The sequence below is a fragment of the Orbicella franksi genome, chromosome 9, assembly GCF_964199315.1.
Source record: "Orbicella franksi chromosome 9, jaOrbFran1.1, whole genome shotgun sequence".
NCBI classification, from domain to species: domain Eukaryota; kingdom Metazoa; phylum Cnidaria; class Anthozoa; order Scleractinia; family Merulinidae; genus Orbicella; species Orbicella franksi.
In genome coordinates, this window is record NC_138153.1 from 25,163,756 (window position 1) to 25,177,280 (window position 13,525).

Consider the following 13,525-nt stretch of genomic DNA (forward strand, 5'->3'; position numbering starts at 1 on the left):
CTCCTTAAACATTTGTATTATATCCTAAAATGCATGGCGTATTTTTGCTCGTCCTATACTGATCAGCTTCGCTTAACCTTGATCATTTTAGGATGAGTGCGAGGATCAATTGGCCGTTGCCATGCCAGCATTAAATGCAGCGGTATCAGCGTTAGACACCCTTAAACAGCAGGACATTTCACTGGTCAAAGCTATGACCAGTCCCCCAGCTGGTGTGCGCATGGTTATGGAAGCTATTTGTATATTAAAAGTAAGTCACTCATGGAAGGTAACCTACCGGCTTTCACGTTATCCAGTTTTGTCTTTTGTAGGATTCCATGAGGAACCGAATGAATTGTCATGTCAGATGTTGTTCTCACTGGAAACTAGTTGCTTCAACACGGCGGTTGACGCGTTCGAATTTATTTATGTGAACTGACCCTGGCCCTTTAATTTAAACAAAATGTCCAGAAAGGGTTCGTAAGTTACGGAAGGGGAGCCGAAAAAAATGAAGATTTAGGAACAAGCCAGCAAGAGAAAGATGTTTTTACTGTTTAAATGCATTTAAAATACTCTTTGATGTGATCTATCTTTTTTACAGAGATGAACACAAGATTTAGGGAGGTCATGCAGTGAGACAGGTTCAACGTGAGAAAGATAGTTGGATAGTCAGTGTGTAGTTGGATAGTCAGTGTGTTGTTTGGTCAGCTCACATACATTCCATTCAATTCCGGTTTAACAGTCACAAGCTCTGTAGTGGCATGCATAAAGCAAGCAATAGCGATGATCCAAGTGAAAACGAAATTCGACGCAAACACAAGGACAAGCAAAATCATCCGAACCTTCCAAACTGTTTGGCGCGAGGTAATCTGGATCTTGTGTTTTCATTGGCCAAACATAACCACGTGTGGTAAATATCCTTGTGGTTGTGTTATGCCTGAGCGGTTTTTCGTTTTCACTTGTTGCAGCGCAAACGCAAGCATAAGCGCGAGCAGAAGAAAAAGGAAAAATCTTGATCCTTGTGCTTTTGCGTGTTCATATGCTTATGCCGGCGTCAAGACCGTTTTCACAGACGGTGAAATAAGAATTATTGTGCTTGCGCTTGTACTTGCCTCTCTAGTGAAAACCAGGGTTGAAGGTAGTGAACAAACTGGTGATTCCTCAGACGTAGATTCAGACTGAGTTGTTTGCTCGAACCTGCTGCTCGGTCACATAGCGTGGGGTGACAAGGTGACAGTACAAATGGGTAACTGTTTGAGCAGCTTGGCTGGACCAATATTTTGATGGACAAATATTCTGATGCGTATCTTTTAAAAGACTAGCCTCCAATACTGTGCATGTAGGAAAAATACTGCTGATAGAGATCGGGGTTTCCCCTTGGGTCGTGGTCATAACGAAGTAGTTTGGTTGGTTTTTGCTGTTTTGTTTGGTTTCTCATCGGATTTCTTGGTCCCTGCTCGTGTTTGTCTGTAGGGTGTGAAGCCAGAGAAGAAGATGGTTGACGGCAAACCTGTAGATGACTATTGGGCGTCTTCGAAAAAGGTGCAATAGTTCATGTAATATATTAAACACGAAAGACCGTGCTTCACCACATTTCCAAACACCGAGAAGAGAGAGAAATGTAACGCGTAGAGAAATACGACGCGCAGCGGAGTATTTTTGACGAACTCTGACGTATTTGAAAATGTGTTCAAACATTGTCTTGAGTGTTTGATATATCTCCTCAATCGAAACTAAAACTAAGGAGAAATAAAATCGTAAAAGCCTATGCCTAGGAAGATCAGATATCCAGACACCATCACGGTCATGATTTCCTTGGTTAAACTTGATGAATTATTAGCGAGTTTGAGGATTTTGCTTCTCTTATGCCATAATCCTTTCAGTCTGCTTTGTTAAAGTATCGAGGCCATCATCCAGTGTACCACGAAATGAAAAAACTCTCCAAGGAATGGGGACAGAAGGGCTTTGCGAGGGAGAAGGAGATTCATTCTCAAGCGTTTCTCGTTTTGTGTTGGATCAAGTGCATTCAATTAACATCTTTGATTAATTTTTCTAGCTTCTTGGTGACTTGAAATTCCTGGAAAGCCTCAAGTTATTTGACAAAGAAAACATTCCTGTAGCAATAATTCGTAAGATCCGTGAAAAGTACGTCACGAATCCTGACTTTCACCCGTCACTCATCAAAAACGTGTCCTCCGCCTGCGAGGGACTGTGCTCCTGGGTACGAGCTATCGAGGTTTACGACAGAGTTGCCAAGGTAACACGGATAACCGTTATACATTATTAACTGGTTGTTTATAAGATAATTCGTTAAACGCCTGTCCAGGTTTCACAAATTACTATTCGAGTGTTAGCCTTCTTTCAGGAACAACATTTGTTTTGTGTGCACAGCTTGTTGCTCCAAAGCGCAAACGCCTGGCAGAGGCGGAGTCTCTTCTGGCTCAGCAGATGTCACATTTAAACGAGAAACGAGGAGAACTAAAAGAAGTGATGGACAAACTGCAGAACTTGAACGACGACTACAGGTCCAAAGTCAACAAGAAGAGGGTGAGAGTGATAAAACCTTATTTCTTGTTTAAGTATCGATACAGGATGAAAAGAGTGGAGAAATTAAGATACAGGAATACATTAACTTATAGTACCAGAAAGTTAAGGCTTGTTTGCACTGACAGGTCAAGACAAGAATTCCTTACTACTGTTCACTGCGTACTCTCTAGGCTAGCCTACAAGTCGTGCTGCGAAAGTGAAATAAAAATGACAGCGAGGAGCGCGAGTAGCGCGAGTATCGCAAGCTCGACTTCTTTCGCGGTCGCACTTTTGCCTGTTAACCTGTCTTTTTTGATTGACATATAATTTGAAATTCATGCCTCCGATTCTACGGCATGCGCACAGGAAGAAAATTCATCGTGTGAATTTGGCGCATTGCAGGTAATAAAAATCATTCCCCCGGGACTACCCACAACTGCGAAGGACTTCGAGAAAGTACAAGCAAACAAATAGACAAATGAAACGTTTCATCGTCATCTTTAATTTTCCATTAAATTATTTACTAATTACAACAACTTAAACAGGGTGGGGAGACCTCCAAAAAACCCACCAGGCTTATTGTCAATGTGGTTTCAATTATTAACTCCGGCTGTTTTGTCTTCTCAGGAACTAGAACGCAATATCGCCTTGTGTTCCCAGAAGCTCTTGCGTGCAGAGAAGCTGATCAGTGGACTGGGAGGAGAAAGATCAAGATGGACTCAAGTCAGTACCAAGAGAACTTGAAACTGCTCAAACCGGAAACGAAGCTTTATTTAAGTTTCTTAGAATACTGTTTACCAGTCAGGAGACTGAAATAAGAAAAAATAAGAAAGAGCTCTTGTAATGAATATTAAAGTTTCCTCGATTGTTTTTTCATCTCCTCCATTTTAATCGTGCGTAGACCGCGCGGAAAAACCTGTGTTAACATCCAGTTTGTCCGTTGTTAAAGGAGTTATAGCTTCGCTATTGCCATTTGTAGGTTGCACATGAGCTTGGCGAGACTTACAACAACATTGTTGGTGACGTGTTGTTGTCAGGAGGAATCGTGGCCTACCTTGGACCTTTTACTGTGGAGTTTAGACAGGTAACTTTATGTTCCATTCACATTAAGAACATACAGCGGTGGGCATGTATAGCTAATCCATCTGAAAAAGTCCTCTTGCACATCAATATTTCTAGGTACTCGCACTGCGTGCGCAGAAATTGTTTGAAACCCCTTACATTAAACTTGATGGGATCAAAAACATAACTCGGGATTTGCTTCACGTTTCCCTCGTTTTAAGTTACACTCGTCAATATTCGTTAGAACTCATAACAGCAACTTGTTTTGCTCTTCCAAAAATATCTTCGGGACACAGTAACTCTACGAATCTATATTTCTTGGGATGTATCGACCAAACTGAGTGCTTCTGTAGCATAAAACGCTGACTGCACTTGTACAGGGTCTAACAGCTAGGGCTTTCGCGAGAGAGTGCGTAAAATGAATTCAGTTGACCTGTATCGCTGTTATAAGCAATACAATGATACTGGGTGTTATTTTCAGGAATGCATCAAGGAGTGGTGGAGCTTGTGCCGAGAAAAAAATGTGCCAGTGTCCGATAACTTTTCACTCGCTGCGACCCTTGGTGATCCGTTATCAACCCGAGCATGGCATATTGCTGGACTGCCGGTCGACAAGTAAGAAACTTACAGAAAATAATGAAGTCTATAACTTACTAGAGACAAAAGAGAAAGTCAAAGCATGGTTTGTACAATGTTCGCCGTCTCTAGCGCGACCTGTCTGCGCTGGTATTCAAGTTTACCGCACCCAAGTTTACCATTCGCTAATCAGAAGCCGTGTCTACTGTCCTGATATCCTGCGATATCAAGTCCGATATGTCTACGATATCATGATCACTTGGGTGCGGTTAATACCTAAACGTACCTTCCTTGACACGCTTAGGCGCCACTTCAGGTTTGTTTGGTCTCGCCATGGTTCGACCAAATTCACCTCATACAAGTGCCTCCGAAGCGTGCCAGACAGGTGCGATTAGAAATTGAAATTTTGGCAATCTTAATCGCTTATCTTTTTCCTTTCAGTTTCTCGCTTGATAACGCTATTATCGTGACGAATTCTCATCGGTGGCCATTGATGATTGACCCACAAGGACAGGCGAACAAGTGGATCAAAAACATGGAGAAGCCAAATAAACTACAGGTCAGAACACGGAATTCGCACCGTGCTTTTCAGTCTTTTTAAGCGAAAAATATTTATTGCGTTCTACTGGCCCAAGTAACGTGGGTTAAAGAGTAATAGGCTTCATAACAAGTAAAAGTGTTTTATACCTATTTTTGTGATTGTTACAGGTGATCAAATTATCAGACCAGAACTACGTTCGAACTTTGGAGAATTCTATTCAGGTAAATGTTATATTCTAATTGTCTAACTATGTTCCATCTTTCATGCAAGAACTGTAGATCTTTATTTCCTTTTTAGCATTAAGTGTTAAGAACAATTACATTCATACGTGCCGAACTGTAGCCACAAGACAGAATTAATTGTTTTTCTTGACGTCTTCAAAAAGCTTGGTATCTTTGACGATTACATCATATGGTACAGTAATTTGCTCTTCGTAAGGTATAACTTTATACAGAAAATTTTCCTGTGGATGGATGCAGTAGCATAGTACCCACTGTGATTATTTTGACTCTCACTTTATATCATTAGACAAGTGATGACCTCTTTCACGTCTTTCTTATATTACTTTTCTTAATTGTAGTTTGGGACACCTGTCCTATTGGAGAATGTTGGAGAGGAACTGGATCCACTATTGGAGCCCATTTTATTAAAACAGACTTTCAAACAGGTTGGTTCAAGGTATTTTGCTGTTATTTGCTCCCCCATCATAATTCATTTAAACAATTTGTCCTCTTCGAGTCCTGATTTGCAACGCAATACCTTTTCAATGTGATGCAAACCTGTAGAGTGCATTGCAGTTTTATTATAGCTGAAAGTAATTTAATGTAATGCTACTACTTGTGTTTCAGTTTAACTTGCAACAAGTACACGAGAAATAAACCAAAACAGCATACTACTGCAAAAACCAGAACCATTTTTTACTTTTTTTCAGGGTGGAGTTGAATATCTGCGGATGGGAGATCATGTCGTTGAATTTAGCAGAGTGAGTGTTTTATTTATTACATCTCGCTTTTGAAAATTACCATCTTTATACTTTTTCCTCTCTTTTGTATTAGTAATAAACTTGGGAAAACATCTGTCGTCCCAGCCGGCGTACATGTATGTGGTTCGTATAGACACTACACACGTACTTGTTAGTAACCACTTCTTGTTTTTCCTTGTGCAGGATTTCAGGTTTTACATCACCACAAAACTAAGAAACCCGCATTACCTTCCTGAAGTCTCCGTCAAGGTGAGCTATGAAATATGAATTCACCGAAATAGTTTCCTTTCAGTTTTAGTCCAAAGGATATGTACAGCACCCACAACAGTAGACAAGGAACATGTTTGTTACCTTTCTTTGTCAACTCTGTCCGTTCTTTGCTTGAAATACTAATTCTCCTTACTTATTGCTACTCATTTATTTTAACGTTGTTCCAAGAATTTGATACTTCATTACGACAGTATACCCTATTAGTTTTATGTTGGTCATCTCTGCTATGCTGTCCGCCTTAACAATGTATTGATAATAAATAACGAGAAATGGATATTAGATTGTCGAGGCTTGTCAAGGCTGTGGGATTTTGTGGAGAGTGTATTCTGTTCTCCCTGTTGTTACCCCAACTGACTACTATTGACTTTATTACTACTTAGCCTTGGATTCAACGTTAGAGCGGTTTTCATTAAAGTGTCGAAAAATAGTTGGTTTTGCATCAACTGCGCAACGCGATTGGCTTAAAAAAACTCGCGTCACTTTTTCATCCAATCAGAAGTAAAACTAAAACCTATCGTGACTCGCTCGCTCACGTTTTCCCGCGCTTTGCGTCAGCTACATGTAATTGCTTCGAGCTTTGATTGGTTCATTAGGCTGTCCGTGTCCTTTGTGATTGGCTAGAGTGACTTTGATTTTGGTTTTAAGACACTCAATTGAAAACCGCTCTTTGCTCAGTTACCCTTGTTAAACATTGATATTGTGTGTATCTCAGGTGACCTTGTTGAACTTTATGATCACACCCCTTGGCCTGGAGGATCAGTTATTGGGAATTGTGGCTGCTAAAGAAAAACCTGAGTTAGAGGAGAAAAAGAACGAGCTGATTATAGAAAGCGCCAAAAACAAGAAACAGTTGAAAGAGATTGAGGATAAGATTCTCGAAGTGTTGTCCACGAGTGAAGGCAACATTCTGGAAGACGAAACAGCGATTGAGGTACAGTAAAAACCCATGTGTAAGAACCTAGTGGTCTACGAACCTGCTGGCAGAAATGTACCATTTTTATCACCAAAAAAATATAATAACCCGTTTAGCCAAGCAAGATCAGGCAAAATCTTATATATGGGTTACAGTTAAATTATTATAAACATTTAGTTAACTTAGGAGCGTGACTGAGATTGCAAATGAATATTACAATAAAATACATAATACTGTTGTGAATAAATACTGTATATTCAAGGACCAAACCCAAGTTTTTTTTTTTTCCAAGTAATCAACATCCGTATCTCCTTCATAGAACTTAGGAACCTAATTAAGAACCAATTTAGCCTAAATTGCCAATAACTGTCCCCAAAATACAAGAACCTATTTTGCCAGACTTCAGGAAATGTAGGTTCTTACAACAGGAGTTTTTACTGTAACGGACTTAATGTTTGCATTACTAGAGACAACTGACGAAATTTGTTTAGTTACGTGTCCTTGTATCGCTAGGTGTTATCATCCAGTAAGAAGCTGTCAGAGGAGATCTCTGTTAAACAAGAAATCGCTACAAAGACTGAAGAAGAAATTGATAAAACTCGGGGAGGCTACAAACCGGTAAGTGAAGGACCTCAGTTCAACTTATGTAGTAAACTGAAAAATCACTATTCTTACAAAACTGCTGTGTCCACTCGACAAGAAAGACATTTGGAAAGTCAAGTTAGAAACAATTTCCAGGAAGCGACTCGTAATTACAATACGTCAAAGTTAAGGTAAAATATTTATTTTATGGGTTGTGACTTATCACAATGTTGCGTTGATCTGATATTACCTAAATATGATTAATTATCAGGTGGCTCAACACTCCAGTATCCTGTTCTTTACCATATCTGACCTAGCAAACATTGAGCCCATGTATCAGTACTCACTGACGTGGTTTATTAATCTTTATCTCCAGGTTAGTGCAGTATTCTAATGTTGTGTTTTGAGTTTCTGTATTTAAGGATGGAGACGAAAAAATGTCAAAATGCAATTCACTTTTCTTAATCATGAGATAAATGTATAGTTTTCCGATTGCTCCTATGATAATGCTTTTCGTGTTTTACTGACTCCAGTCAAGTGTCCATTTAATAATTTGACTACGAGCCCGGTTTTTTTTTTATTAGCGAATACTCAACGAGGTGTAATCAATTTGACTGCCGCTCATGGAAAACGAGGGAAATAGTGTAACTCTGTTTATTGCAGTCCAAATCCTGCAATTTAATGTTTTTCAAGAGCAACGGTGCGCGATTGTGCGATTGTGTCCTATCAGTGAATAGAACACAATGAAAAACCAATGAGATTCATGGATTTCAAATAGAACAACACACTGAGTGTCTACTAACATGTGTCCTTGGATAAGGTACTAACATAATCGGAGCAGTACCTGTGTCTAATAGAAACTGCAATGGCAAATGCTTAAGGAATGGCCAGCGAGGAAACGGGCGTTTTTCGAGGGTGAAGTTTGGTTTAGTTTGGGAATACTGACTATGGTTGGCTGGTAAACTTGCTAGAGGATACAGCATCGCATCATGGCCTTTTTTGATTGGTAAGAGTATATTCTTTCTTTGTAGTCCATCGTGAACAGTGAAGCGTCTTCGGACCTTACAAGGAGGATTTTGAACCTAAATGACCATTTTACATACAGGTGAGAATAATTCATAGGCCACGTTCGATACATTAAAATTCTAATTGGGCTCCAAGGCGTTCTGTCAAATTTCGATTTGTGGTCTTGTTTTCTTTGTACCCAATCTCTTATGGGAATGACCATACAAAGTTGTCTTAGAAAATTTGCAGCTCGGGGCAGAAAGCCTCGGAATCACGTTCGAATTTTGATATACCGAACAAGGGCAATTACATGATTACAGTATTTACCCAGTCTGGAAACGTTTTTTACCTTTTACAACGTCAGTTTTTCATCGTTGTGATTAATTATGCTTGTGTTTGTCGTTTGTTTTGCAGTATCTACCGGAACGTTTGTCGATCACTGTTCGAGAAGGACAAGCTCTTGTTTTCGTTCTTGCTGTGTATTGGTATTCTAAAAGGAAGGTATGAATCTATGAACACCACAAACGTTTCTTGCTACCCCGTCTTCAAACAATTTTAATAGGGCTCGGTCACCGTACAGTATTTTCGTAGCCCGTGGGTATATGTTTACATATAGATGATAAAACTATGGTTCTAAAACCCAAAAAGGCGAATATAACTTGTTCCTATTCTTACACAATCGATTGTAGGAACGACAGTAGGACATCATTATTGTCCAACTGCAGCGAGTAGCGTCAAAATAACAGTACAAATATACAGCGATATTGTACAGTTATTTGTACAGTAGAAAACCTGTTTGCCGGACAGGTCGGCGCGCGCACGCAAAACTGTCACACTCTCCCTCTTTCATTGATAAATCTATTGACTACAGCAGTTGGATTATATATCTCTTGTTAGATGTTTGATGTGTAGTATCGCTGTATATTTTTACTCGTTGTTTGTAGTTTGACTCGCCCTACAGGCTCGTCAAAATACGGCACAGCTCGTAAAAATATACAGCGATACTACACATCAAAACATCTAATAAGATATATGTATGCAAATGTAATTTTCTCTGTTTTGCTATTTTTTTCAGTGCAGTTCGCAGAAACCTAACCTAATCTTTCGTTTAATAGAATAAATACGTTATCAATACGAAAGATTTACTTTACTTTTCCGCGAACTGCACAGAAAATAAGCAAACGTGAGGGCTGACATTTTTTAATGGAATTAACCGGAAGAAAAGATGCTCAAAATGGCGGTCTTTAAAATTCGAAAAATGATCTTGACTTTAGGCTGTTTTCTTTGATTTTTGTAGGAAAATACTATTTTTCTTGCTGTTTCTTCAGACCTTAGTGATTTCTATAATTTTCAGCGGTAAATATCGTGGATGGCACATACTGCGTCACTTATAAAACACATATTTCGTTTTAACGATCACTGTTCAGTTGTACTCGTTACTTATAGTTCCTTTGTTTCTCTGTTTTTTCAGTGGTAAAGTCGATGAACAGGAATGGCGATTTTTGCTGACGGGTGGAGTGGCACTTGAGAACAAATTCCTAAACCCTGCCTCGGGTTGGTTGACTGATAAGTCCTGGGCCGAGATGGTGCGATGTTCAGCGTTACCAGCCTTCAAAGGAATCTTACAACATTTTACTGAACACGTGAGTTTTGGAAGATTTGTACTGCTTTGATCCAGGTATCTTGCATGTCCCAATGTGACAACACAGACAGATATGGTAATCCATAAACGGTTAAACCGCAAAAAGCTCAATTTTCTTTTATCTTTTTTACCCGCTTTTAAATTAACAAAAACACTTTTTATCAGCTTTTTTGAAAGGAGCAAACAGCGTGTTATGTTCACACAAGAAATTCAACGTGGTTCAGTTGCGTTGTAATATCTAACAAGGGCCAGGTAATAAAATCGTATGAAGCAATTATTGTGGTTTTATAAGCTCTAGCTGCCCTCACCTAAAAGCCTGTCAATTCGGAAAGTGAATTACTCCTTCTCCATTTTCAGAACCGTAGTGAGGAGCCTATTTCTTGATGTTCCGTCGTGTTTATAAACTGTGTTATCAATGATATGCGTTTTCTGTGAAAAAGAAATCGTTTATTAGGTTGACTTAGTCTTGACCCTTTCTACTGATTCTTTAGCTGTCTGAGTGGAAAGCATTTTACGACACTGCCAGTCCACAAACAGAGCAGTTGCCTGATCCATGGGAAGATGAACTCAACAAACTTCAGCATTTGATCATTTTGAGATGTTTGAGGCCGGATAAGGTAAGGAATAGACCTTTGTCACCCACTTTTGATCGCCAGGGTCATCGCCAGGAATTGCTGGAGTGGTTTGTTTTAGGTCGTGTAACTCTACATGATTTTACGTCTTTATTGGTATATTCTTGTCTATATTTTCAATCTATATTGTTCTGAATTATCCCTACCAATGAAAACTTCGCGTTCGCATTCTTACGTGCTGCCCACGTTTGCATTTGCACTGCTTGCTCATCCAAGTCACGCAAGCTGTCATTCTCTTTCTGTACAGGTAACGCTCGGTGTGCGTGACTTCATCACTTTCTACATGAATCCCACGTACATTGAACCTCCCACGTTTGACCTGTCCAAGTGTTATGAGGACTCCGATTGCTGTGTGCCGTTGATATTTGTCTTATCACCTGGAGCAGATCCTATGGCTAGCTTAGTCAAGTTTGCAGAAGACATAGGTGAGATTATTTAAACTTAACATTCCTACTTCCGGTAGTTTGTCCTTCTACCGTCCTAACTGACACTAATGACTTGTTTTCAATCTTGGACCTAAAACTACAGGAGCACCCATTGCACTTGAAGATTTTTTATATACTTTGGTATGAGTATCGATTAATAAATGCCTCACTTAGAAATGGTTGAGATGACTTTGCCATGTTGGAAAAAGGCTTTAAAAACCTGGCTAGTATTTAGCCATCTTTTGATGGATGAATCTAGAATTGGTTCTTCTATGAATCCATTCTCGTTTTCTCCTTTCTCTCTTTCCAGCAACCGTGTTGTCTCCCCTTAGCTTTATTTCACTTTTCACAAAACTGTGTATTCGGTATTTTTCTTAATATAATTTTCATTATTAGGTGTGACCAGATCCCATTTTCAGACCATTTCACTCGGCCAAGGTCAAGGACCCATTGCAGCAAAGATGATCAATCATGTAAGAATATTTTTTCGCAGCAATAGCAAACCACTGACTTGACTTAGTTTAGACTTTCAGTGTACATATTCATTCGATCCATGCAAGTAACTCGGTTCCATTAATTCTCAGGCACGTTCACGCTAACAAAATGATCCGAAGTTTCCCGCCCGTCTACGTTGCCGTTTTCACAGGGTTTACCCGTCCACACTAAAACGCTTAACGCGCTAAAATGCAGTTTTGAAAGGTTCTGTTTTAGTTGTCCACACTAATACGACAGGGCTGTCTCCACTCTGGACAGCGTTTTTAAATGTATGCGTTTACGACAAAAACGTTGAGCGTTACGATGTGAATATTTTTCGGGTAAGAGGTCCCGGAGATACCCATCTAGTTGTTATGCTCTGGCTATTTATTAAAGAACTAGAAAACATGCTTTATGTCTAGATGTTTATATGTAGGTAGGTAATGTCTGCATACCAGCCAAGTGGCTCATGGGGTCGGAGCTTATCCCGATTTCAGTAGCATGAAGCGACTAGGAGTATTTCTACTCCCCCTGGATGGGATGCTAGTCCATCGCAGGGTTATCCCCAGCATTAAGTTCGCCAGTACCCATTTTTCACCTGGGTGGAGAAAGGCACTATGAGAGTAAAGTGTTTTGCCCAAGAACACAACACATTGTACCCGGCCAGGACTCGAACCCGGACCGCTCGATTCGGAGACGAGCGGACTAACCATGAGGCCACCGCGCCTCCCATGATGTTTATGTAGGTAACCAGTAAAAGGACGTTGGGAGACAAAGAAAGTTTAGTCTTCAAATTTGTTCCCTAGCTTGCATTGCACCCTTTTTTTCTTTCCTCCGTCGAGTCCTTGCAGCAGAAAGCACTGAGATATTAAAGAGACAGTGGGCAAACATTAGAGATAAGAAATTAAGACGGATTCCGCTCAAAGTTCGAGCAATGAGTGCAAAAAATACCTACTAAAAATCTACTCACTGCACGGAAATTTTTGGAATACTATTTAAAACCTCTCGCTGTATTTCATTTCTCTAGGCGACCCCGCGATTAAATCCCCAAGCATTCTCGAGAAAGTTTATGTCAAACCTCGTAAAAGTGCTTAATGCGTGTTATTGTGTTTTCAACTAACGCGAAACATCCGTTTTAATTGAAATATGGATAACTTCAAGTTTAATTTTCTCTCGCAGGGTCAGCTTGAGAGCTTAAATCTCGATAAGTTCTTCTTACCTTTATTCAACATATTACCATGCTATGAGGTTTTTTGGTAACTTTCTTTTTTTTGGCATTATTGCTCGAATCTTCTGCGGAAATCATCTTAATATGTGTAACAGTACATATACGAAGACGCATCTTTATGATTTCTCTGTAGGCTATTGAGGTAGGTGACTGGGTTGTACTGCAGAATTGCCATCTTGCCACATCGTGGATGCCTATCCTTGAAAAAATATGTGAGGAGGTGAGTAGGTTTGTCCGCCACATTCTGTTTGGTTGTATCAATTACTTGCGGCTTGGTAGTGACTGCTTAGACAACGTGCAAAGGACATAGATTGGCAGAGGATCTCAATGGGATGATGGCTTTTACGGCTAACGGTTAATTAAATTTCGTTACGGTTAAAAGAAGTCTTATAAATTAATTACCATTGCTATAAAAGTTAAAAACTAATTTTCAGTGTTTAAAAAAGGTAAAAAAGTATTTTGATTTCTGTAAAACATATGAAGGTCTCAGGACCATTCCTGGATGAAAAATGGTAGTATTATGAGCTTACTACTGAGTCTCCCGGCTTTTCATGTACTACCAAGCCACAAAAAAGGCACGAAAAAATCTTGAGACTTTCACTTTCATAGCTAAATTTGTTTACGTTTAACATTTTTACAGCTAACGCTTAAAATTGTCCAATTTTTACGTCTAACGGTTAAAGTTTTG

The 13,525-nt window shown here is 39.6% G+C and overlaps 1 protein-coding gene across 1 annotated transcript in view; it reads left to right on the plus strand.

Annotated features, from left to right (window-relative positions):
* The window catches only part of LOC145498650 (dynein axonemal heavy chain 3-like), an 82,765-nt gene that overhangs the window by 55,489 nt on the left and 13,751 nt on the right, over positions 1-13,525 (plus strand). Inside the window, exons 58-79 of the mRNA XM_081478563.1 lie at positions 92-250; positions 1,453-1,521; positions 2,036-2,236; positions 2,371-2,526; positions 3,133-3,228; positions 3,485-3,589; positions 4,049-4,182; positions 4,585-4,702; positions 4,852-4,905; positions 5,265-5,351; positions 5,616-5,666; positions 5,850-5,915; positions 6,649-6,867; positions 7,363-7,467; positions 7,703-7,807; positions 8,463-8,536; positions 8,851-8,937; positions 9,908-10,079; positions 10,570-10,695; positions 10,958-11,135; positions 11,532-11,608; positions 12,971-13,057. Coding sequence (XP_081334689.1) covers positions 92-250; positions 1,453-1,521; positions 2,036-2,236; positions 2,371-2,526; positions 3,133-3,228; positions 3,485-3,589; positions 4,049-4,182; positions 4,585-4,702; positions 4,852-4,905; positions 5,265-5,351; positions 5,616-5,666; positions 5,850-5,915; positions 6,649-6,867; positions 7,363-7,467; positions 7,703-7,807; positions 8,463-8,536; positions 8,851-8,937; positions 9,908-10,079; positions 10,570-10,695; positions 10,958-11,135; positions 11,532-11,608; positions 12,971-13,057 — 2,526 coding nt within the window. The remainder of the gene's footprint in view (positions 1-91; positions 251-1,452; positions 1,522-2,035; positions 2,237-2,370; positions 2,527-3,132; positions 3,229-3,484; positions 3,590-4,048; positions 4,183-4,584; positions 4,703-4,851; positions 4,906-5,264; positions 5,352-5,615; positions 5,667-5,849; positions 5,916-6,648; positions 6,868-7,362; positions 7,468-7,702; positions 7,808-8,462; positions 8,537-8,850; positions 8,938-9,907; positions 10,080-10,569; positions 10,696-10,957; positions 11,136-11,531; positions 11,609-12,970; positions 13,058-13,525) is intronic.